Genomic DNA, 22,956 nt, shown 5'->3' with positions numbered 1-22,956 from the left:
ATAATCTACTCTCTCTATACAGAACCTTGACCCCTGTGACCTTCAAGCAGATAATTGCATTTACCGTGTTACTTCAAAAGCACCACTTGAAGCTCAATAATCACTTCCTGTATCCCCTATGAGAGAAAAAAAAGAAGCTTATTTCAACGGGACCTTCCTCTGTGTTCATTCCCACATAACTGCTGTAAAATAATTGTGGCTTGTGAATACGTTTATCTGTGGAAGGAAATAGAGTGTTGTGTAACAGAAAGGTCTACTGATTGTTATTCGTGGATGACTGTACCCCATCCCACCGGTGCAGAAAATTGAAGCTCCTAAATAAATTTGCTCCTAAAGCAGGATTAGGCTCACCGTTTCTCCGTTTTAATGAGGCTGAATCAATGGAGCATTTCGTCCATATAAATCCCCATTGGCTTGCTAGAAACCGTTTCTTCAAACTTAAAATCTCCGGGCCTATTAGTTTGCTGCCCGTGAGCTGCAATCAGTGCCGAGGAAGGGCTTTGATACGTCCCTGCCTTGCTGTGCAGGTACCTCTCAGCGCTCTTCTTTCTCTCTCTGTCTGATTTATAGCGCATTACGAACCTCCTCGCCCGCCCCTTCTCGCTCAGCTTACATCACTAGACGCATCTCCACCTGGCCCCACTGCAACTATATTTATGCAGCACGTAACGGACTAATGCTGTTCATCTGGCCTCCTAGATGAAGATGTGTGAGAAGACTCAGTGGAGGTGTTAAACAATAGGAAAGCTATTTGATTGGGTAATTGGTTTGTTCATGTGTTGCATTAAGAGCCCCATGACGTGCTCTAAACGCTCACAAAATCTTGATCAATAAAAATGGCACACTGAGGGGGAAATTCTGGGGATGGAATGATGTTATTAGTGTTTTAGTTTTGATATAGATGTTCTAAAGACTTGCTAAAACAAGAAATATGGTTTTCTTTCTGTTTCTGTTCCCTCATTCACAGCTGAGAGAGACAGTCGCTACAACCTGACATCGTTGCTGGTTCAGCCCATATCTGCCTCCTTAGCGAAAATGCTGCTCTCTGCCCCCGCCATGGGGCAGGGAAGACCCTGTGTCCCTATGATCATGCCCTCAGCCGCAGGTAAGCCCTAGGCCAGAAACGATGCCTTCTGCGCTTACTGTTACTATACTATACTGTAACTTACTATAGACTTACAGCAGTGTTTTCAAATGTTAGTACATTATAGACCAGGGCTAATTGTTACAGTGAGTAGTTATTATTGATCCATTTTTCTCTGAAATGTAATTTCAGGGCTAGTTGTGTTTAATTTGTTTTATTAATAATACTTATTATAATAAATAAATAAATAAATATATTATTGTTATATAAAATACATAATTTTTATTAGATATGCATATGCATTTAGCATTTTATTTCTTTAAATTCTTTATTTTTTATTTAATATTAAAAAATATATATTTATTATGTTCTATTTTGTGTGGTTTATCTATAAATCTTTTCTGTTGGCAAACTAATGATTTAATATTTGTGTGTCTTGCCTTTACTTTTTCCTTGAAGTTTATTATGTTTCATCTTTATATTGTCAAAAAACCTATAATAAATAGGCTATTTCATGGCAGCCAGGATCCCATTGTGAGCTTTTATGTGCCTATGCAAAAATAACATTTGAAATATCCTATGAAATATCCATTATAATGACAAATATCCCTCATCTCCCTTAAAATGCAAAACAGAAAATTAGTATACATTTAGAAATGTAATAATTCTAATGTATATGATCTACTAGTTGAGGTGAAAAAAAAGAAGAAAGGAAAACCTGTCATCTACTCACTCGTGTCATTTCTTTCTTTCCTCTGTGGTATTTTGAAGAATGCTTTAACTGTTCAACTGTTTAATGACAATCATGATTGCAGATTTATATTATTTCAAGAAACCGATTATACTTCCATCCTGTTAGTGTCTCTCTCATGCTTTGTGATGTTCTCTTTTTCTTGCTTATGTGTGTTAATCCTTATGTCTCCACTAAGCTCTGAAACAGAATCTTTTGTGCCTGAGATATTCATTATTCTTCTCAGTCTCATGGTTCTTTCTGGGGATTTAACCATCAAAAGCAGCTCTGAGCACATGACGTCAGTGTTCCGCCTGCTGGTGGCAGATGGTATCACACCCTTTGGCTCCAGATTAGAAGGTTGTGTGCTCAAAGCCAAGGCTGGTTGATTTATGCTCTGTGGTGCGGGTGTAACTCCTGAGTGTGGTAAATTACACAGGTTTTACACATCATCTTAAAGTTGCCCTCGCTATGGACGCCCATATCCAAGGCCATTACACACATCAGTCAACGGGTGCCCATGGGACCTAATTGAAACCATGAGAGTAAGGCTGGTCAGCCATCTTACAGCACTCTCTCATGTCGAGCTTTCAGGGAGGTCAGATGTAACGTTGAAGCCACGGTAGATGTGCTGCAGGCTAAATAAAAATGACAGATGGAGAAGTTGACATGTATGAGAAGATAATTGAATTTAAGTGAACAGACCTCCAGGGAAAGGTCATTCAAGTGGGATGATGTTTTTTATCGACCAACAAAGAATGCACATATGTAGTTTTGCTTATTGACCTTCATCTGAGAGTAAAAGTCTTTCACATGTTCAAAATTAAAGTGAAGATGCCCAAAGTTTTTATGCAACTTTGTTATACAACAGTTACATAACTATGTTTTCTGCATCCTTGATGTTTTCTGTCTCCTATGCACATGTTGCATTTGTTTTTAATATTTGAAAATGCTTGTTTATGCCGGAATGCATTTTAACACTTAATCTTTAAATTGTGCAAATGTCTTGAATTATGTAGCAAAGGGTTTTAAATATTAAAACAACAGATATACTTTCCAAATTAAAGACAAAAACTATTGTTACATTTTCTGGTAGTCAAAGGTTATTGGGATATGTTCATAGTCTATATGATGAACTACACCTGTAACACATCTGTGAACTGACTAAAAATCACACTGAAATCAGTTTGTTAAACTAATTGAAACCAAATTTGTATATTTTTGTTAGCAAGATTTTTTTATAGACCTACTTTTATTCAGCAATGATACCAAATGCGACAGTAAAGTAATTTATAAAGATTTATTTGACACTTTTCATTAAGTAAAACTTTTCAAATATATGCAGCCTTGTTGAGCATTAGACATATCCTTAAAAAAAAGAAAGAAAAAAGTCCAATCCCAAATTGGCTGAATGGTTGACTTGTGAATGTTTTTTTTAATACATTTTTGCTACTTTTTTTATTACATTTAAAGTTTACTGTAGCTTAATTAAATATCTGAAAGCATTCCACTACTTTATTTGACTTAAAGACAAGCATTTAATATATAATACATTTTAAATTAGACACAACATCAGTTTCTGTTTCAGTGATGAAATGATGAAGCACACTGTACAACATGCTACCAAATGGAGGGAGATGTCTCTCTGCCTGACGAAAAAGTTTTCTCACCGTTGGATTTCTGAGTTATGAGATACCAGTATGACAATTAGTGGCACTATTCCAGCGAATGCTTGTGATGTTTCCTGATGTGTGTGTATATACAGACACTCGTGTGTGTAAGCTTCATCACATCGTGATAGGTGTCAGAACCTGCCATTCTCTCCATATGGAACATGCACATGTGCGCACAGTCATTATCACAGTCCGCCCCCACATGTGCACGCAAAAACACGCTGAGCTCTGAGTCGGCTCTCAGTCTCTCCCCTCAGCTGCGCATGTGTGTAAAGCCACACTTTCGCTACACATTTTAATAGGGGCTGTTAGTCTCTAATTCCTGCTATTGAGTGAAAATCGCTTCTTATCTTTGCATGGTCGCCCAGGAGACCCCGTCACTGTGGCTGAGCCATTGTCTTGGCTTGATAAGTAAAGGATTTACAGCCCCTGGGACAAAATAAAAGGAAATGGGCTTAAAGACAAATCTTCAAGTTCCAAAACGCATATTAAAGGGATAGTTCAACAATAAAGAAAACTAATGTCGTCATATACTCACCGCCATGTTGTTCCAAACCTGTATGACTGACTGCCTTCTGTGGAACAATAAATGGGTTCATTCAAGCTTCAAAATGGACTCAAAAGCACTTTATAAGTATCATAAAAGTGGTGCATATGACTCATAGGATGTATTCCATATAACGTCAGGACCTCCCTATCTGAGAGTTGTCCCCTCCTAAAAATATAATTAAAATATGTGTATTGTAAATAATATAATGATATATACTTAAAATAATTGTTTAAGTAGTAAAACAATAAAAATGCAAACGGGGCAACAACAAAAAAACGTTTTAACATTTTGAGTCCCCCTCCCTTGCCTCACAGTGCTTTGGTCCACTGCCTGCTCCCCTTTTACCTCATCACAAACATAGTGGGAGAGAACAAGGTTTTTCAGTTGTGAAACTCCAGTAAGTCAAGGCTATTTTATTCACTTTAAACCTCAGATGAAGTGATTTTTTTTTTTTTTACTTTAAAAAAATAATAAATCATTTTTTGATACTGCGTCATCATTTATTAATGACGCAGATTATGCTGCGTCATTAATAAATCATGACATATTTTTTTTATGAAAACCAATGTACTTTTGTCACCGATGTAACGTTAGTCCGCCTCGCTATGTTGGCGATTATAACCTTGTTTTATACAGTCTGTGCGTTTACCGCGATTGTTTAAAACCGTTCCCTCACACACACCCATAAAGTGTACGCATACACTATGTGTAACGTTAGTTTTGTAGAATTGTTAGACAAGTGCGGGTGCGCATTTAGATTTTCACGCTTTCACTGTGTGATTTAGTCAGTTTATATCATTTAATATAGTTAATCTAATATAATATCACACAAAGAGTGCAGTTTTTCTCCAGATATTAACATGATAATAAATGTGATTTAATAAATTGATAAATGAAAAGTTTACTTTTAGACACCATATTGCCTGTTTTAACTCTATTTCGCCAACGAAAATAGTTGAAAACTAAGCCAAAGCACTGTATTTGCGTCTCGAGAAACACGAGGGATTTCCATAGACAGTATGGGTATTTCCTTGCTGAATTATGAATCAGCTTTTTGAACGAATCAGTTGAATCTCAATGACTCACTCATTAACAATGAATTGCTGCCACCTACTGGTGGTTTAAATTTCACATTGAAATTATCTTTTCATGTTTTAAATCATTTTATATATAAATATTCAACGTTTTATGTTTTAAACAAAACATTATGTCTGTGTAAAAGCATCTAAATGCCATTTCAAATGCAGCTTCTGTGTTTCCTCTCCATTGCAAAGATTTTGTTGATACTTATTTAATTTGATTGGTAACAGCCCTATTGTGTCTTATTATTATAATTTAATTTAATTAAATGTATGAAATTGACACAAAAGATGATGCATGCATATAATTAGGTTTAAAAATACATTTATAAAGGTAAAAATGCCAATGAAGGTAAAAACCTATTGACACTTATTGGAAAAATGATGGACCGCCACACAGAATATGAAGAATATAAAAAATTGTAGGAGTCGGTTGTCCACGGCAGTCCTAAACATGCCAAGTTATCAGCACAATAACACACCCAGCAAAATAGTGTCTAATTATCGTTATCGATAAAATCCCTGAAAATATAGAGATCATTTTTTTGTCAATTTCGCACACCAATGAAGAATATTTTGGTCAATTTAGTCAGCTTTTTCAATGAACCAGAGAGAAACTTTGAGTTGAAGGATAATGGCACGGTCTCCATGCTAGCTACACTAATAATAGTAGTAAGGCTTTCCTCTGTGTACTACACATATCCATAGAAAGTACAATTTTGCCTGTATTATTGGTGTCCCCTTTAAAAATTGCTCTTGAGGAAAGTTATGTTAATTGTCCCCCCCAACATTTAGATTAAATTTACGCCCCTGCTAATAATCCGTATCGAGTCATTGAGTTGAACACAAGAACTAGATCTGTCCGATTCATAATTGGATCATTTAGACTGGTTTTATGAACTTGATTCACCAGTTTAAAAAACCTGACTCAGAAAAATAAATAAATAAATAATGAACCATTGCCATTTCTCTAGTTAATTTTTATGGTGTTTGTGTGTAATTTTTGATGCTTGAAAGCTCCTGTCTCTATAACTAACTAGTGCAATATTAAAAAAATTCTCATATTCCCCAGAAGAAGACAGTCATACAGGTTTGGAACAACATGAGTGTCCATGATTAATGTTTTTGGTAAACTTTGAGAATATTGGGGTGACTGCAGGCTCATACCGCACTGTTTTGCTTTACTAGATTAAAATGTCTTTCTATTTGCTAGTGATCGCTGAAGATATTCAGAAAGGTAATATATAGGCATTCAATCATATTGCAGTTATTTTCATGAGCTAACCTTTGTTTTGGTAAGTTGGTGTTAGAGTTAGGATAACCCTACTTGATAAGTAGTAGTCTCCTTTACATATGATTAGCACAAATTATCACCTGTCTTTCTGGGAAAGAAATGGAAGATCCAATTTCATTTGGAAAATTAAAGTTAAAATAAAAAGTAAAAAAAGTAATAGTATTTAGAACAATTTTAAATAAAACATGTTATGATCTAAAATGAATAATAAATGTATTTGAAATATTTAAAATTCGACACTATTTCAAAGTAAGGAGACATAAATATTTTTTTTAATTCATGCAATTTTTTTTTCTTTATCAATTGAACTTTTCTCTTAGAGTTAAGATAAAACAAAGTAACCTATTAGAAAGATTGTTAATTATAAGCATACTTTTGGATCTTAAATTATGTGTGTATATTATGATGTTAAACAAATAAGAAATATTTCTGAAATATTTAAGTGTCTGCACTACAGCAAAATAATGCTGTCTAAAATTCATGCTATTTTCTCAGTTAAAATTTTCACTTAGATTATTATTATTATTTATTTTTATTAACAGAAAAAAAATGCTAACTATAAGTATACTTTTGGACCTTACATTATTTCATAAAGTAAAGCGAATAAGGAATTTTCAGTTAAACTTTTCACTTAGAATTAGAAAATACATCATGGGCTCTACATTATGTGTATATAAGTGTGTGTGTCACTCTCCGGGCACTGACTAGAACATGGACCGCTACAACCTGTCTTCTGTCACCAGCCCAATGTCCAGCGATCAATGTTCGCCGAAAACCTGCAGTGGCAACACGAACGCCATCGATCCCGCAGAGAGGGAGGGCCGCCTCCCCCAGGCACTCTCCCACCCCTACCGTTCTCTTCACGGTCTGAAAGCTCCCAGCCGTGACCCGCTCCAGCCTGGTCCCAAGCCTGCACCTCTCTTCCATTAACCGGATCAAACGCTTCGAAGCTAGTAATCTGTGCTCTATTGATTGGGCCGAGCTTTGACCACTCCAGAGGTTTCAAATCATTTGTTTCCATCTGTCTCCCCTCTTTCATTCCATTCCCTTTCAATTAAAGCTCACTGTATCACTCCAACGTGCTCTAATTGCACCAGCGTCTCCCTGCCAGGGAAATGAGACATTAGCCGCAAAAGTACGTATATGAGCCACAAACTTTCCCACATCTTTTTGCAAGCTCTTGCATTGTACCACCTATGTTTAGGAGAGTGGTAATTTCATTGTCACCGGCTTTGAAAAGATCTTGAATGTTTCTCTATAGTCCTCAAGGGTATTTATTCATTATTTTGTGTGAGTGTGTGTTTTGTTCCAGTGGATCAGTTGGCCAGATTCATCATCCATTTATTCACCGTAAAGAAATCTAATCGAGAGAGAGAGAGAGCGAAAGGGGTCCAAATACATTAGTACTTTCTATGAACGTCTGTGAGCTTGTGTTCCCTCTCCTCGCTGTGCTCCAGATGAAAACTCATAGTATAATAAATTTCTATGCAATTACAGCTGGCTGGCAGAAAACTGTGTGGAATAGCTTTATCGAAACACACCCGCTCCTTTAATTATGACGCTATTGATTGTAGGTAACCCGTCCCATATCGGTTTTGGTCTCTCCATTTCCCACCTCATGAGAAATAAAACACACTCACGCAGTGATCTGAACTCTGAATTATGGTGTTATGGTATGAAATATGGCATGAAGTAATGTTCTGGACTTTAATAATAATAATTTACTTGTTGCGTGCTGCTTTTGTTAGGGTAGATAACTCAGCGTAACTGAGCTTGAAAATACCTTACATTCATTCATCTTTTGCATCCATTTTGAAGCCAAACTTTTGGTTTTCTGTGACGTAGTCTTTACTTTTGCAAATTCTGTCACCAAGCTGAAGCTGACTACAATAGATTAGGTTTTGCCAAAACTGATACTATGGCTGCAGTAAGAATGTGTTAAACTACAAACTAGTTAAAAGTGTTATAGTACTCAAGACTGGTCTTGGTCTCGACACCGGTCTTAAGACCATTTTTTGAAGGTCTTGTTCTTGTCTCGGTCTCAGACTTAGATGACTGAGGATTTTATCTCAAGACCGGTCAAGACCACAACTGTGAGGATATCACCAGATTGCTAGTGCACTGTCTAATTTATTTGTTTACATCCTTAATATGATTTGATTTAAAACTTGCTGCTTAAAATGCAATCAATAACTTATTCCTAATGTGATTTCTTTTGTTACTGTGGTGCTGGGTTCGAAATCAATGCAGAATTGTCTAAAAAATGCCCAAAATTAATATAAATGCCCACAAAATTCAAGTTATGATTAAAAATGTACTTGTGTGAGATCTTGTTTTAATATAACATAGGATATAATTAAGCAATATCACAAGAGCAAGAGAGCTGTTTTCACGAATATGGGCACAATAGCAAATGTGACATTGATTTTATACAAACGTTCAATAAACAAGAAGTTAATATTAAGTGACACAATTTAGACACAAGTTTGCTTTTTCTGCAATGTGTTTCGCTACTAAATGAATCAGCTGCTTTGAACAAATGGGTTGAATAAATGATTCCGTGACTTACTCATTAAGTGTTTCATATTTAAAAGTAGACAATTTTTCCATCACAATTCTATATTCATAATTTTAATTTAAAAATAATAATAATCTGAACATTATTTATGTAGGTGTACCAATTCAGATGCAACTTCTGTGCCATCTCTATAACACAAAGATTAATTTTATTGTTAGTGATTTGATTGGTAGCAGCTCTATAGTGTCTTATTAGTCCTAACTGTATTTATTGATTAAATATAAGACATTTCTCAGACAGTAGATGAGTGCTGGTCTGTAGAGATGCGCGGTTTGCGGTTACAGCCGCGGACTCCGCGGATAAACCACGGATCGGGCGGATGACGTGACAAAAAATAATATTTTAATTAAATTCGGGCGGGCGGTTGAACCAATCCAATGAAAAATATATGTATACACCAATCAGCGGATGGCGGGCGGGTGCTGTTTTGAAAATTGGTCAAAAACGTTGGTGCGGATGGATGGCGGACGGATGATGAGTTTTGTTATGCGGTTGCGGATGAAATAATAGCCCATCCGCACATCTCTACTGGTCTGGTCTTGGTCTTGATTCGGTCTCCCTCTGTCTTGGTCTTGGTCTCAACACACATTACTAATGTTTTGCATTGCATGACATCGTTTTCTAGAAGGGTGTTTATACATTTATAGTCACATTATAGTTGGATAATTTCCAGCTTGTTGCTAATCCTAACAATCCATGAAAAATATAAGCATATAGCAAATACTTTCATTGTTACAATTTAACAATGAAAGCACTGAATGATGAACAGAAAAGTTTAAAGGCCCAGAATAAACCCGTTCAGGCTGATGCAAGACCCCTCTTCTTTACGTCCTGATCACCTTGTCAGGGTTTATTCTGCGATAACAACTGGATGTACATTATCTCTTACATAAACATTGATCAACAAGTCTAAAATACAGCAATTCAAAAATAGTACTTTGAAACTCATATCTACATACGTGAAACGAGAACAAAGCACTTTTATCTACACACGTTTGAGCTTTCATTTACCGTATTTGATGTGCTCTAGCCACATTGATCTGTGTTTATATGTGAATAACAGCCTAAATTAAAGTCTACACATGTAATTTGAATTTATATTTTTAAATCATAATGTCTGATTTATAGGTTTAACAGATTTCAAAGTTTTTTCCTCTGCATTTTTTTTTCTTTCTAAATACCCCATATAACATGTTTAAGTAGGACATGGTGTACATATACCCCTGGTTGTGAATCAGCTTCCTCTCTGGTCCGTAGATCATGTTCTTCATGGTATACATGCTCTTTTTTTGTACAGAATATACCTCTAAAGAACATCTTATTCAGGATCATTTATAAAACATGAGCCACTGCAGCTGTCGACTTCTTCATTCTTTTCCTACAAGATCACTTTTTCACTTTGCTCACGCAGAGGCACTCACCTCTCTCAATAGCCGGTAACCTCTCATACCTATTGATGATTAATGGGCAAATCTGTCACACCACGACCTGTGTGCACAGCAGCACTTTTAAACACTCCCTTAGAACTGCATATACATCCTCTACTCTTTACCCAAAGTCATTTGTGCTGTTGTCAGGGGTGATAAATGGAGTTTGGGGGACTGTGTGAAGCCTACAGAATTTTTTAGGTGAATTTGATTACTCGCAAAGAATAAAAAAAAAAAAAAACACATCTGTACACATCAGCGGCACTTACATCTTTGTACAGTTGAGGTAGAAAACCTCATCTTTACTTTCTTCTGATATTCACATCTCCAGGAACTAATAAAAAGAACTCCATACACCACACTCCAAGGCCGACACATCTGTCTGCGATCCCGGGGGTTTCTTGAAAAAGAGTTTCCAATTACATTTCGGTCTTAAACAAGGAGCACGTCCACTGCGGGATTTCCACACCTCCACACTGGCTCATCGATGTTGCTGTAAGAGCGAGCCAGAGCAGAGTGGCTTGGGATGTGTACCAGGACCAGGTGTTTCTTCTTTTTATCTGCTGGGATATCAGCCTCATTGATATTCACTCCATCACACTGAGCCTTTATGTGTAATTGGTAAGAGTATGAGCGAACAGTGGCGGCACCTTTTTAAGCTGTGGCTTTGAGGATCTGATAGTGTATGCTTTTTCTGCAACACGCAAACGACCGGTGAAAGCAAAGGCTATATCCTCTCCGTTCTACAGTTCCTGTACATATAATGGGAGGTTATGCCAAGAACTTACAAATTCCAACTGGAAAGAGGCTTTTCTCAGTGCCCAAAGCCTTGTCAGTATCTAAAACACTGTTGTTGGTCTTTATTTGTTAATCACTGATATCATTCATTCTTCGATTATTTCTGGTAGTGTTCCATATTCACTTAAAACTGCAATAATAAACTCCTGTACTCAAGAAGCCAGGTGCTGACCAAAGTAACTTTGATAATTTCCGTCCAATTTCCAACTTGCCATTTTTATCTAAAATTCTGGAAAAAGTTGTTGCGACTCAGGTACATGACCATCTCTCTGATAACAACCTGATTTCAATCTGGCTTTTGTTTGCAGCACAGTACTAAGACTTCCCTTGTTACCATTTTTTAATGACTTACTGGTAGAGGCTGACTCAGGACTTCTATCTATATTAATTATTCTTGATTTAACTGCAGCGTTTGACACTATCTTGCACAATATCCTACTAGATAGGTTGTAATCTGTAGGAATTGTTGGTACTTCCTTTGCTTGGTTTATATCTTGCACTCAATTTGTGCAATTATGGCAGTTTCGAGAAAAGTCATCCCAAATCCCTTCCGGTGTCCCTCAGGGATCAGTCTTGGGCCCTCTGCTATTTATTATTTATCTAACACTTGGAAGCATTTTCAGAAAATTTGGCATTCACTTTCACTGTTATACTGATGACACCCTGCTCTACTTGTCCTAGAAGCACACTTCTGTTTTACCTGTTTCTCTAATTGTCTGTAATTTTCTTAAACTTAAGTAATTTTCTTCAATTTAATAGCAGCAAAACAGAAATTCTTCTCATAGGTTAAAAAATTATCTGGCAAAGTCTAGTGGCTTCTCTGTGTATCGATGATTCTCCAGTCTCCCTCTCTATGCAGGTCAAAAGCAGAGATAAGGTATTATCTTTGGCAATACTCTGTCATTTGAAGCACACATTATCAATGTTACTCGGACAGCCTACTTCCATATATACATAGCATGAACTGTCTCCTTCCTGCCCTCTCAATGAAGAATACTGCCATTATGGTCCATGTTCTAGTCACATCACGCATTGTAATGCTCTAATACTGTGATGTTCTTCTTTATGGCCTTCCTTTTAAGTTCTTGCATAAACTTCAGTTAGTCCAGAACTCGGCTGCATGAATCATTTCCAGAAGTTCTTCGGTTGAACACATTTCCCCTGTGCTCCAACAACTGCACTGGCTCCCTGTTAAGCAATGTATTGAATTGAATATTTTGCTCCTTAATTATAAGGCACTTCACAACTTGGCTCCTTCTTATTTGTCTGATCTTCTTTCCATATACACTCCAACCCACACTCTTAGAATGTCTTCTGCATGCACTTTAGTTCTCTCACACATGCATATGTCTTTCATGGGGTCTCGAACTTTCAGCTTCCCTGCCCCTCATCATTTGTGTGAAATTCGCAATAATATGGTAATTTGTGGGGGATTGTGTCATGACAGGAGGAGGAGCACCAGGCTGGGAAGAAAATGATTTGTTATGATAGCGGCTGCAGGCTGAAGAAGTTAATAAACTATAAGTTCCTGCAAGTAATGGACTTGAGTAAGAAAATACAACAATCTATGGAACTTGCTTCCACTGGATATCTGAAATTGTAACGCTCTTTCTGTTTTTAAGTCTTGTCTCAAAACATACCTTTTTAGACAGGCCTTCCAGTGACTGTGTCTAAAAATTGTTTTTGGTGTTTTTAAGCTCACATTCAGGGCTTCTGTGTTTTTTAGGCCAAACTGATGGTGTTTGGTTATTTTATGTTTTATTTGTTCATTTGCTTATAAGATGTCCTTGAGTGTCATGAAAATTTATTATAATATACTTCCGTGGTTGAGTTTTTAAATGCGAAACCCAGTTAACAGGGAATGTTCTCAGAACGTTGGCTAACTTTTGGGCAAGGTTCTCTCAAAGTTATGAACATATGGTCTTCCAGTAACGTTAATGGAACATTTGTTTAAAGTTATCTAGTCTTTAATAATGCTCTCAAAACCATTAGCACAAAGTGTTATTTATACTTTTCTTTTTAATGCTTTAGTTGGACCTACATCTAACATGTTACTACTTGTTTCAAATTGTTCAGAGAACATTTAAAAGTAACATTTACAAAATGTTTGCAGAATGATAAAATAGAATGTCCCGCCATCTCATCTGATTTTTGCAGATTAATTTAAATTTTGAATTATTCATTGTATTATTATTGTTGTTTTTTACATTTTAAGTAATAGCTCAATTTATTGTAATTTTTTTATGAATTTTCATTTTATCAATTAATTTTATTATTTTTATTTATTTTATTTTTAAATAAAAATATATTTATAGTTGAATTCAGTTACAATATTTTAAAATTGAAAAACAATGACACACTTAATTTTTCCTTTTTCCTTTTGGATTGATTGAAGACACAACCTAAATCTCTCCATATTTTGCCATTTTCTAAAAGCTATGTTTAGAACTTTTTTTGTATTTGTCAATGTTTCATGTCTCTGACTAATTCTTTTGAAATTTCTGTTTGTTCCTCAGCAAGAAAAATAATAAATCTCACCGTTGAAAACCAAGCATCTTTCAAGACGGTGCACAATGTTATAGGATATCTCAAAGGCAAGACCAATCCAGGTAGGTCAGCACAAAACCAAGACAGCACTTATATAAACCGAATTATCATTTTACAAACCCAAAGGGCTTTTTGTCATTGATGATGCAGGATTATTTAATTTAAATTACAAATTACATCACATTTTAACTGCACAATATTGCCAGTGTATCCTAAACATTGTCCTAAACTGCGGTGCTCTTTGGTCTGACATAACAAAGACACCATACTTTGTCACAGTGCTTTATTGTATTCATTATAGTAGAGTGAAACAAGAGTGCAATCTAAGCATTCTCTCCTTCATCCGCTGAAAAAGCGAGAGTCCGGGGGGCGAATAAAGCCAAATCTGAGCCCACGTGCTGAAACAGCCCTTTTTCCTCCATGCACTATGACAAACTAATCTCTTAAAACAACGTCTGCCACCACTGTCCAAATGCAGGTCACTTGGCTGCCGAAAATAGGCTTTTAATTACGGACCACTATTTTCACCTTCAGGATGATTTGATCATACGTCTGATGTAATGAAAACGTTTTAATCTTTCACCCCCGCCCCCATGACTGTAAAAGTCACTGTGTCTATGCATTTAAGCCCTCCGTGATTTACTTTTGAGATTTACAGCCCTCTTTTCCTGTCATAATTGGTCGCCCAGTCACTAATTACGTATCACAAATCATACGGAGGCGTTCTTCTCCTTGACTTTTGTCTTTTTATAATGTGTTTACCTTTCATTTATCTGGCAGTTGGCTGTCTTGTTTATCATTTGATGTAATTTTAATAACTTCCCTTAAGACCTCTGCAGTATTCTTGAGTACAGGTGGGATGCAATGTTCTTTAGTTCTTGCCTCTTGTCAGTTTGATGAGTCTCTCTAGCTGTCAGTCAAAGGTGACCCAGTGCCGCTAATAGCCCACGGCTAATTACATGAGGAATTGCTTCTTTTCTGGTCTGGATGTGTGTGGGGGATTTGTGTTTGGTGTATGTGAAGGCAGAGTGTGTGTAAATCAGGAGAAAGTGTAACCTTGCTCTGGCCACGGGGATCATGTGTGTATACAGTATACATTACATACAGACTCTCTGCTGCGCATACAGTAACTGCTGATCTAGGATCCATTTCCATTCCTTAAATCCTAATCTAAGGTAAGTTAACTTTAAAATAGTGGGAACAGACAACTTCATCTTATGCCATTTGTGTGTGCTAGAGAAAATATCTGTATAAAATAGTTCAATATGTGGATTCAAATGTAAAATATAGTAGCAAAAACAATAAAAAGAGTAATCTAAGTAAACTACCATTCAAACGTTTGGGGTCAGTGAGGTTTTTTAATGTTTCTAAAACAAGCCTCTTATGCTCACCAGGGCTGCATTTGTTTGATTGAAAAATATATCATTACAATTTAAAATAACTATTTTCTATTTTAAAGGTTTACTTCACTGCTGGCAAAAATGGGCTTTCAACAAAACTTGGCTGCCCGACTAAAATTGGTGCTACCTGATTAGAGAAAACAAGGCTGTTGTCTTCCCTTTTGCCAAATAGGTGAAAACTTCAATAGCCACAATGTACTGGCCATGTTGCTGTCCAAGGCCACTCCCACCAGTCTGCTATGGATTTGTGTACCAGAGTCAAAGACTGTATTTGAAAAAACCCTCATTCACTATTGCCTTCATTAGTCCACTAATATAGTCCCCTTGAAGGAGTGAATAAAAACTTAGCAAACTTGAAGCTCCAGTAGTAATGAAAACATTTGTCTTAAACTCTGTCATGGAAACTATGTACAAACCTTATTTAAACAATTGAATAATCAATTAAAAGGGAATTTATAATTCGTGCCGCCTCCACTCACTCTCACCAGCTCAGAGACTTTGTTTGATTGGTTAAAAGGTAGTTTGGAACGTGAGAAACACCAGCGATTTCAAACTGCGTTTTTGAGACTTTTTTCACTGCAGCTTTAAGGAGAAAATACTCAGCAATGGTATTGACTTGTGAATTTGCACATGGTTTGTCTTAAAGCATAATAAAAACACCACCAAACTTGATTTTCACCACAGAGGGACTTTAAGATATTTCCTATGGAACATAAGAATCTAGATGACAGGAAATCATCTACAAAAAAAAAAAAAAAAACATTTTTCATACACTGCACATAGTCTTTACCCTGCAGTTGATTGACCTTCCACCTGTGTGAACATGTTTGTTGGTGCGTGAGTGTTTGTTTGTTTCTTGTTTGTGTGTAAGTGTTCCTCCTCTGTTTCCCCCTTTAGATCGATATGTACTGGTTGGCAGTCGTCATGGCAGCTGGTACGAGGGTGGGTTGGCGGACTGGAGTAACGGCTCTGCAGTCATGGCTCAGATCATCGCCTCCATGACGGCTCAAACCCGTGGGGGCTGGCTGCCCGACCGCACCATCGTCTTCTGTTCCTGGGGGGGGACCTCATTGGGCAACATCGGCTCCTATGAGTGGGGGAAGGTAATATTTAACAATTGCAACCCAGGCTCTTTGGAAAAACATACGTATGGCGACATTTCCGCTAAATGATATCACATTGCTTCCTCCACATTTCGCTTAATTGGAAGTGCACTACCGACCTCGATGTCATGCTGGATGATATTAGTACCGGGAGGAACATTGTTGAACAAACTCGGGAAACTATCGATCAACTTCATTACGTCTTCTCGCTGTTCAGGCGATAGATAGGATAGTTGATAGGGAAGCGAAGATAAAACTTCAGAGTTTTCAAAACATCCTCCTTTTAAAGCTTCCATAGACACATTCAACCTGTCATCCTGTGTCGGTAGGCAAAATATAAGTTAGCAATGAAACATGCTCAGTGGTCAACTCAGTCACCGGTTCACAGACCAAATTCTCAGTGTTCTCTTTTGGTTCAACACGACATAAATATGGCTTCAACATATTCACGTGACATAAACGAGTTTTTCGCCTCCGTTCTGGAGTGTGTAAAATATAGTCAGTTTCACTCAACTTACTTTTTATCACGTAAGGACCGGAGAAACGCGGAGAGAGAGAGGATCCAGGAATGGGAAACAGCACTAGAACTTTCTCTCCTGGCAGAAAATTACGCACAACTGCTTTCCTATCGAAATGTTTCTTCGTTTTCTTCTGTGACAGAGAAAGTGCTTCCTTCGCTTCAGTACAAGCATTGTGCAAACGTTCACGAGTACGTGATACAGAATCAAGGACGTTGAGCTTCGCAGACGAACTGTTACAGAGAAATTCCTCCTTTAACATTTTCAAAGGACCACGGACATTATGTCCGAACACAAGCTCTGACGGGCTAAACCCAAGCGAGTCCTGTCGCGCCTCACGCACCGCAAATAAAACCAATGGAACTCCATCATCCCACTCGTTCCCAGTCTCTATACAATACTTCCGCAGCGCAGATTTTAATGTTTGGTGCCACCTCTCCAAAGCTCCTTGCGACTCAGGGTGATAGGCACTTGAAACAACGTGAGACACCCCAAGAGCCTTTAACGATGTACGGAAAACGCGCGACACGAAATTTGAACCCTGAACCGTTTGGACAGTTTTCGGTAGCCCAAAAGTTGTAAAGAATTTCGTTAAAGCTTTAGTTACCGTCTTAGCCGTTATATTCCGTAACAGAATGGCCTCTGGAAAACGTGTAGCTACGCACATGATTGTCAACAAATATTGACAACCAGACTTAGCCCGAGGAAGTGGACCCACACAGTCAACTAGAACGCGCTCGAATGGTTCGCCAACTGCAGGAATAGGACAGAGAGGAGCAGGCGGTACCACCTGATTAGGTTTTCCACTGACCTGACAAATATGACATGTTGTACAATACCTCACAACATCAGATTTTAACCCTGGCCAGAAAAAATGCTGGAGCACCCGGTTATAGGTCTTAGTTATCCCTAGGTGTCCAGACCAAGGATGGTCATGAGCCAAACTTAAAACATGAACCCGAAATGTCAAAGGAACCACAATTTGATGCACCGCATTCCAATCTTCCCGCTGCTCAGGATTTAACGATCTACTCCATTTACGCATTAGCACATTATCGTTCCAGTAGAACTGGTGGTTACGCAGCGACATTTTGTCATTTTCAACACTCGCACGACATTTGTCTAATGATAGATCATTTCGCTGAGCTTCGATCAGAGTCTCACGCGAGACAGACAGGTCAGCGGTAAGATCAAAGCAAACAGATGACCTTAAAGTCGTTTTAGACGAGTCTGGAGAGTCAGGAAGAACATCAGTTTTCAAAATCTTTGAAAAGACAGAATCGCCGAGAGTATCACTTTCCTGAATGTTACGATTCGCTTGTGCTCGCGTCACCACAGCACTAAACACATTTGGCAAATTTTTACAAAGTGCATCAGCCTGCGAATCAGTACACGGGACATCAACCACTTGCATAGCATTACCCTACCTCCAGCTATGTCATTTCCCATGATAAAATCAACACCTTTCACAGGTAAAGATGGACGAACTGCAACCTCAAAACACCCAGATGCTAAATCAGAAGAAACGTATACGCGATGAAGCGGAACAGGCACAAAACCCATTTCAATACCCTGCACAATCGCGCTTGTATTACACGCCGAGTCAGCACAAAAATCCAGAATATCTGATAATATAAAGGACTGAGACCCTCCGGTGTCACGGAGAATTCTTACAGGTTTTCGGCTTTCGACCTTCTCATTTAACGACACAAATCCATCGAACACGAAAGGCTGAAAACAACTATCAGGGGTCGCAGGAGAAACCGAAATCGACGGAGACAAAGTTCTCACTAACACAGAACCTCGAGGGTGAAAAGATGAGGAATCTTGTCGCTCTTGTTTACATTTTAAAATACGACACTCAGCCATAATATGTCCCATTTTATGACAGTAACCGCACTCTCTATTAGACTTCGGACTGGTAGGAACCCATTTAGTTCTCGAGTCAGAAAGATCTTCATTTTCGTTTAATGAGGAAACCCTAGACTAAAAAACACAGTTTTGTGCATTAATGCATACTCGTCAGCTAACACAGCACCCTGTTGTACCGTGCTGACTTTTTGTTCGTTTAAGTACAACGCAGTACGTTCTGGAACACAGTTTTTAAACTCTTCGATCAGCAACAGTTCTCGCAATGAATTATAATCAGTTACCTTGCACGCTTTGATCCACCGGTCAAATAAGATGCCCTTTTCGCGAACGAATTCGACATAAGTTTGAGACGTAACTTTTTTCGTGGTACGAAATCGCTGTCGATAGTGCTCAGGAACTAATTCATGTGCTCGTAAAATTGCAGTTTTCACGGCATCGTACTGCACGCTTTCCTCTAACGAGAGAGATGCACATACCTCTTGTGCCTTACCTGATAGTTTACATTGCAACATTAGTGCCCAAACCTCATTTGGCCATCTTAATGCAACCGCAACGCGTTCAAAAGCTTGAAAATACGCTTCAACTTCCTTCTCACGGAAGGGTGGAACGATAGAGATATTTTTAGCCACATCAAAATGTGTAGAAAATGGCGCTACAAACTCAGATGCAGTATCAGACGGCACAGAATTAATACCCGAATTTGATGGACCAGCCGGTGTCTCGAAATTACTCTCCAGCCTAGATGTTTTAACAAAAGATTTTTTAGGTACTGGAGCAGCCTGCAGCTCTAACTCTCGTAGTCGCACTTTCGTTTCAGCATCAATTCGGTACATTTCAATCTGATGCTTCAAATCATCTTGTCTCGCCTGAGCTCTATCCTGAGTTTCTAATTGTAACCGTGCTAAACGCACCTTTAAACGTGAGTCTAAATGCAAACCTGGTGATGCCTCGGTGGAAAGCGAAAGAGGTTCAAACCTAGGCATTGAGAAAGACGGACCTACCTCCGCGCCAACCCCAGTCACTGGAGTCACTGGAACACCACTCGACACACGTAAGGACGAACTTCCTGCAGCTGGTGCCGCCAACTCCGCTGCTGGAACAGTCTCAGAAGGAAATACCCCCTTAGTAATCAAACTAGCCACTAAACAAGCTTTTAACTCTGCTTTACGTAGTGTTCTAGAGACAGAAATCTCATAATGTTGAGCAATAAGAAACAAATCATTTTTTTGACATGTCTCTAATACCTCAACACTAGGTTGATCTATAAATTGATTTAACTCAAACCTTGCCATCTTTACAGAAAAGAAAATGCAAAAGTAATCAGGATAATCCACACTCTCTGGACCTACCTACCTAACCATTACTCTAACTATACCCTACCTAATCTTCAGAGGGTACCGATTAAGAGATCGCTCTCTCCCCCGGAATACCTCCAAAAACAACAAACTAAAATAATAAAGAAAAACAATAAACAGTAAACCGTCGTCAGGACTGGCGCTAAGCACAGCCCCGCTGGCTTACTCTTTCTAACCAGAGAATATGGATCACCTGAATCAAATTAGATCAATCAAATTACTAGGCTACTACTCAGACACATTTCCTGGACCACAATCCGACAACAAATTCTGGACGAGCCCCCATTTATGTTACGAACCCCTGTTGTTAAAATGCTCGTATCAAAAGGGTTCAGCAACATAAAAGGAGACGCAAGGCAAAGAGCAGTTTAAAACATTTATTATGGGACTAATAAATGACTGCACAAACTCACGTCTCTCAAGTTTTCTCTCTCCACATGTAACACACATTTACTCTGCACTAAAGTCAACATAGACATAACAAACACTAACAAATAGAACAAAATAGTAGCACAGTACAAAGAACACAGCTTGAGTTGATCAACGGCTAGGCATCATGACGCGCACGGAGTTCACCGTTGCGTGTCTCACCCTCCTTCACACTCCACTTATATGCTCAGCACGAGCCATCAGAGCAACGGGCCACAGGTGCGCAAGGGCGGAGCCTACACTCAAAAAGAGACTCCAATTAGAAGACGAGACAAACACACACAAAAATACACAGGCAACACCCATAAGGCTGAGGCCGTAACAATTGAACAAATGAACGAAAGTGAAAAACCTCTTGAAAATAGCGTACCACCAGTGGCGTCAATTCAGTATTGCAGACTCTGATGACATCATTGTATTTGTTATACAACAAACACAAACAATATTACTTCTGTCAGGACCACTATCGTCATATATGATTGACAATTAGCATACAATTTGGATTGGCGGTATGGTTCCGTTCTGGGCGAGAACTCCCTGCGCATCCATGCAGCCTAGCATGGATAAGAGCAGGGAGAGCAGCAATAACCCCCCTTGGGGTAAACAGAACAGAACCAACATGAATGTATTGCAGATATCCTTAATTCAAGATTTTAAAGTACGACATAATTCGAGAATTTATTCTGATTCGAAGGGATTCAGAATGCCAAATCCTGACAGGGCGAGAGGAGGAGCTGGGGATGGAGGAGGGTAATTTGCTCCTGAGAAACGCAATAGTTGCTGATAATACTGAAGCAGCTTATATATGTATACGGTGATAGGCGTCGTATTCCTATAGGTAGATGTGGATCAGCTGATAGTCAGCTGATGCGAGCTTGACTTAACGTGACCTGCCAGAACTAACGCTACGCTTGATATAAAACACAAATATGAGATATATATAAAAAATAAAAATAAAAATTGCAGTCAAATGGAATATTGCACTAATAAGAAATATATTGCACTAAACCAGTTGCAAAGTGATGAATGAAAAAGCACCCTGCAGACTGTATGTGCATATGTATCAATGTACAGTAGCAGAGAGGGATCAGTGCATATTAGAGTTCATGATGGTTATGGGAAGAAACTGTCCTTGAATCTTTTTGTCCTCGTTTTGATGGACCTGTAATGCCTGCCTGATGGCAGCAGGTCAAACGATTTAAACCCGGGGTGTGAGGAGTCCTTTAAAATGTTTTTTTAACCTACTGAGGCATCGAGAGTTGTACATGTCCTTCAGTGATGGAAGGGGACATCCAATGATCCTCTTTGTGGTGTAAATTATCCTCTAAAGCCCCCTCTTATCTGCCTCAGAGCAACTAGCACACCACACTATGACACTCTAAATGGAAGAACGATAGAAGTTCACCAGCAGCTTTTCACCCACGTTGTTTTTCCTGAGAAGGATGAGGAAGTGTAGTCGCTGCCCATGCCTTTTTGATGACCACTGTAGTGTTTGCAGTCCAGGAGAGGTCAGCAGAGATATAAGTGCCGAGAAATGAAAAATGTTGGTCCATTTCAACACAGTCCTCATTGATATTATGGGGAAACAGATCCACCTTATGCTTCCTGAAGTCTATGATGAGCTAAGTTTCCCCTATTATTCGGTAGAATTCGTTACTTGTTTTGAAGCCATTATCTGTGCCTTTCGCGAATAAGCTAGGCTAGGCTATTCGGCTTCGGGCACATCCGTAGTTCGCCGCAAACTCATTGAGTGTGAAAACTCCCGTTTTAATCAAATGAATCTGTCAAAACTCTTTTACCATTACCCACGAATCATGATTTACAGGACTCATAGCCGAGTGCTGTGCATCGCCGTGCTGTACAAGCAAGTTTACTTAGTCAGAAAAGCCGTACATATGGAGCTGGTTATGTGATGCTATGATAGTTTAAAAATCATGCACTATGGTTAAAGTGTTTTGAGGTCATATCATACTATGGTGAAAGGAAGCACGCAAAATATGTCTTTCATAATCAATGATATGCCACTGTAATCAGAATTTGTGTAAAAGGGATAATAGTTTTTGTCGTTTCGCCGCCACTAGTGTTCATTTCAGCTGGAAACTGCAGTGAATTGTATGTGTAGGTAAGTTTTTGCAGTTGGACTATTCCACCCACAGGTATTTGAACATCTTCAATTAATTTCAACATGGAAATCAGCGTGTTATCGCATTGCTTCAGTAAATCCCATCGCATTGCTTCAGTTATCGCATTGCTCCACATAACCAGCTTACTTGTGTAGTAACAAGACAAATGAGAATGTGTCCTTTATGACCCCTACATGACATCCGGGTCATATTGTAGTCTACAATTTATGTATATAAGCTGCATATTTTGAATATAGATGTAAGAATGATGCTTGAATTTTTTGATACAACATAAACAACATAGCTTATAGAAATCCCTGGCAATGCTAAAAGTTGAGTTTACCAGGAGGTCAAAAGCACTTCCGTTTTTCTCTTCCTGGGTTTGACAGCTAAAAT

The 22,956-nt window shown here is 38.3% G+C and overlaps 1 protein-coding gene across 4 annotated transcripts in view; it reads left to right on the top strand.

Moving 5' to 3' along the window:
* The window catches only part of naaladl2 (N-acetylated alpha-linked acidic dipeptidase like 2), a 317,992-nt gene that overhangs the window by 190,773 nt on the left and 104,263 nt on the right, over positions 1–22,956 (top strand). For all 4 annotated transcript variants that reach the window (XM_082156237.1, XM_082156236.1, XM_082156238.1 and 1 more), the window contains exons 6-8: positions 968–1,105; positions 13,730–13,822; positions 16,058–16,263. In XM_082156237.1, coding sequence (XP_082012363.1) covers positions 968–1,105; positions 13,730–13,822; positions 16,058–16,263 — 437 coding nt within the window. The remainder of the gene's footprint in view (positions 1–967; positions 1,106–13,729; positions 13,823–16,057; positions 16,264–22,956) is intronic.

This window comes from Leuciscus leuciscus, assembly GCF_965113295.1.
Source record: "Leuciscus leuciscus genome assembly, chromosome: 23".
Classification (NCBI taxonomy): Eukaryota; Metazoa; Chordata; class Actinopteri; order Cypriniformes; family Leuciscidae; genus Leuciscus; species Leuciscus leuciscus.
This window is presented reverse-complemented; position numbering and strand designations above follow the sequence as displayed.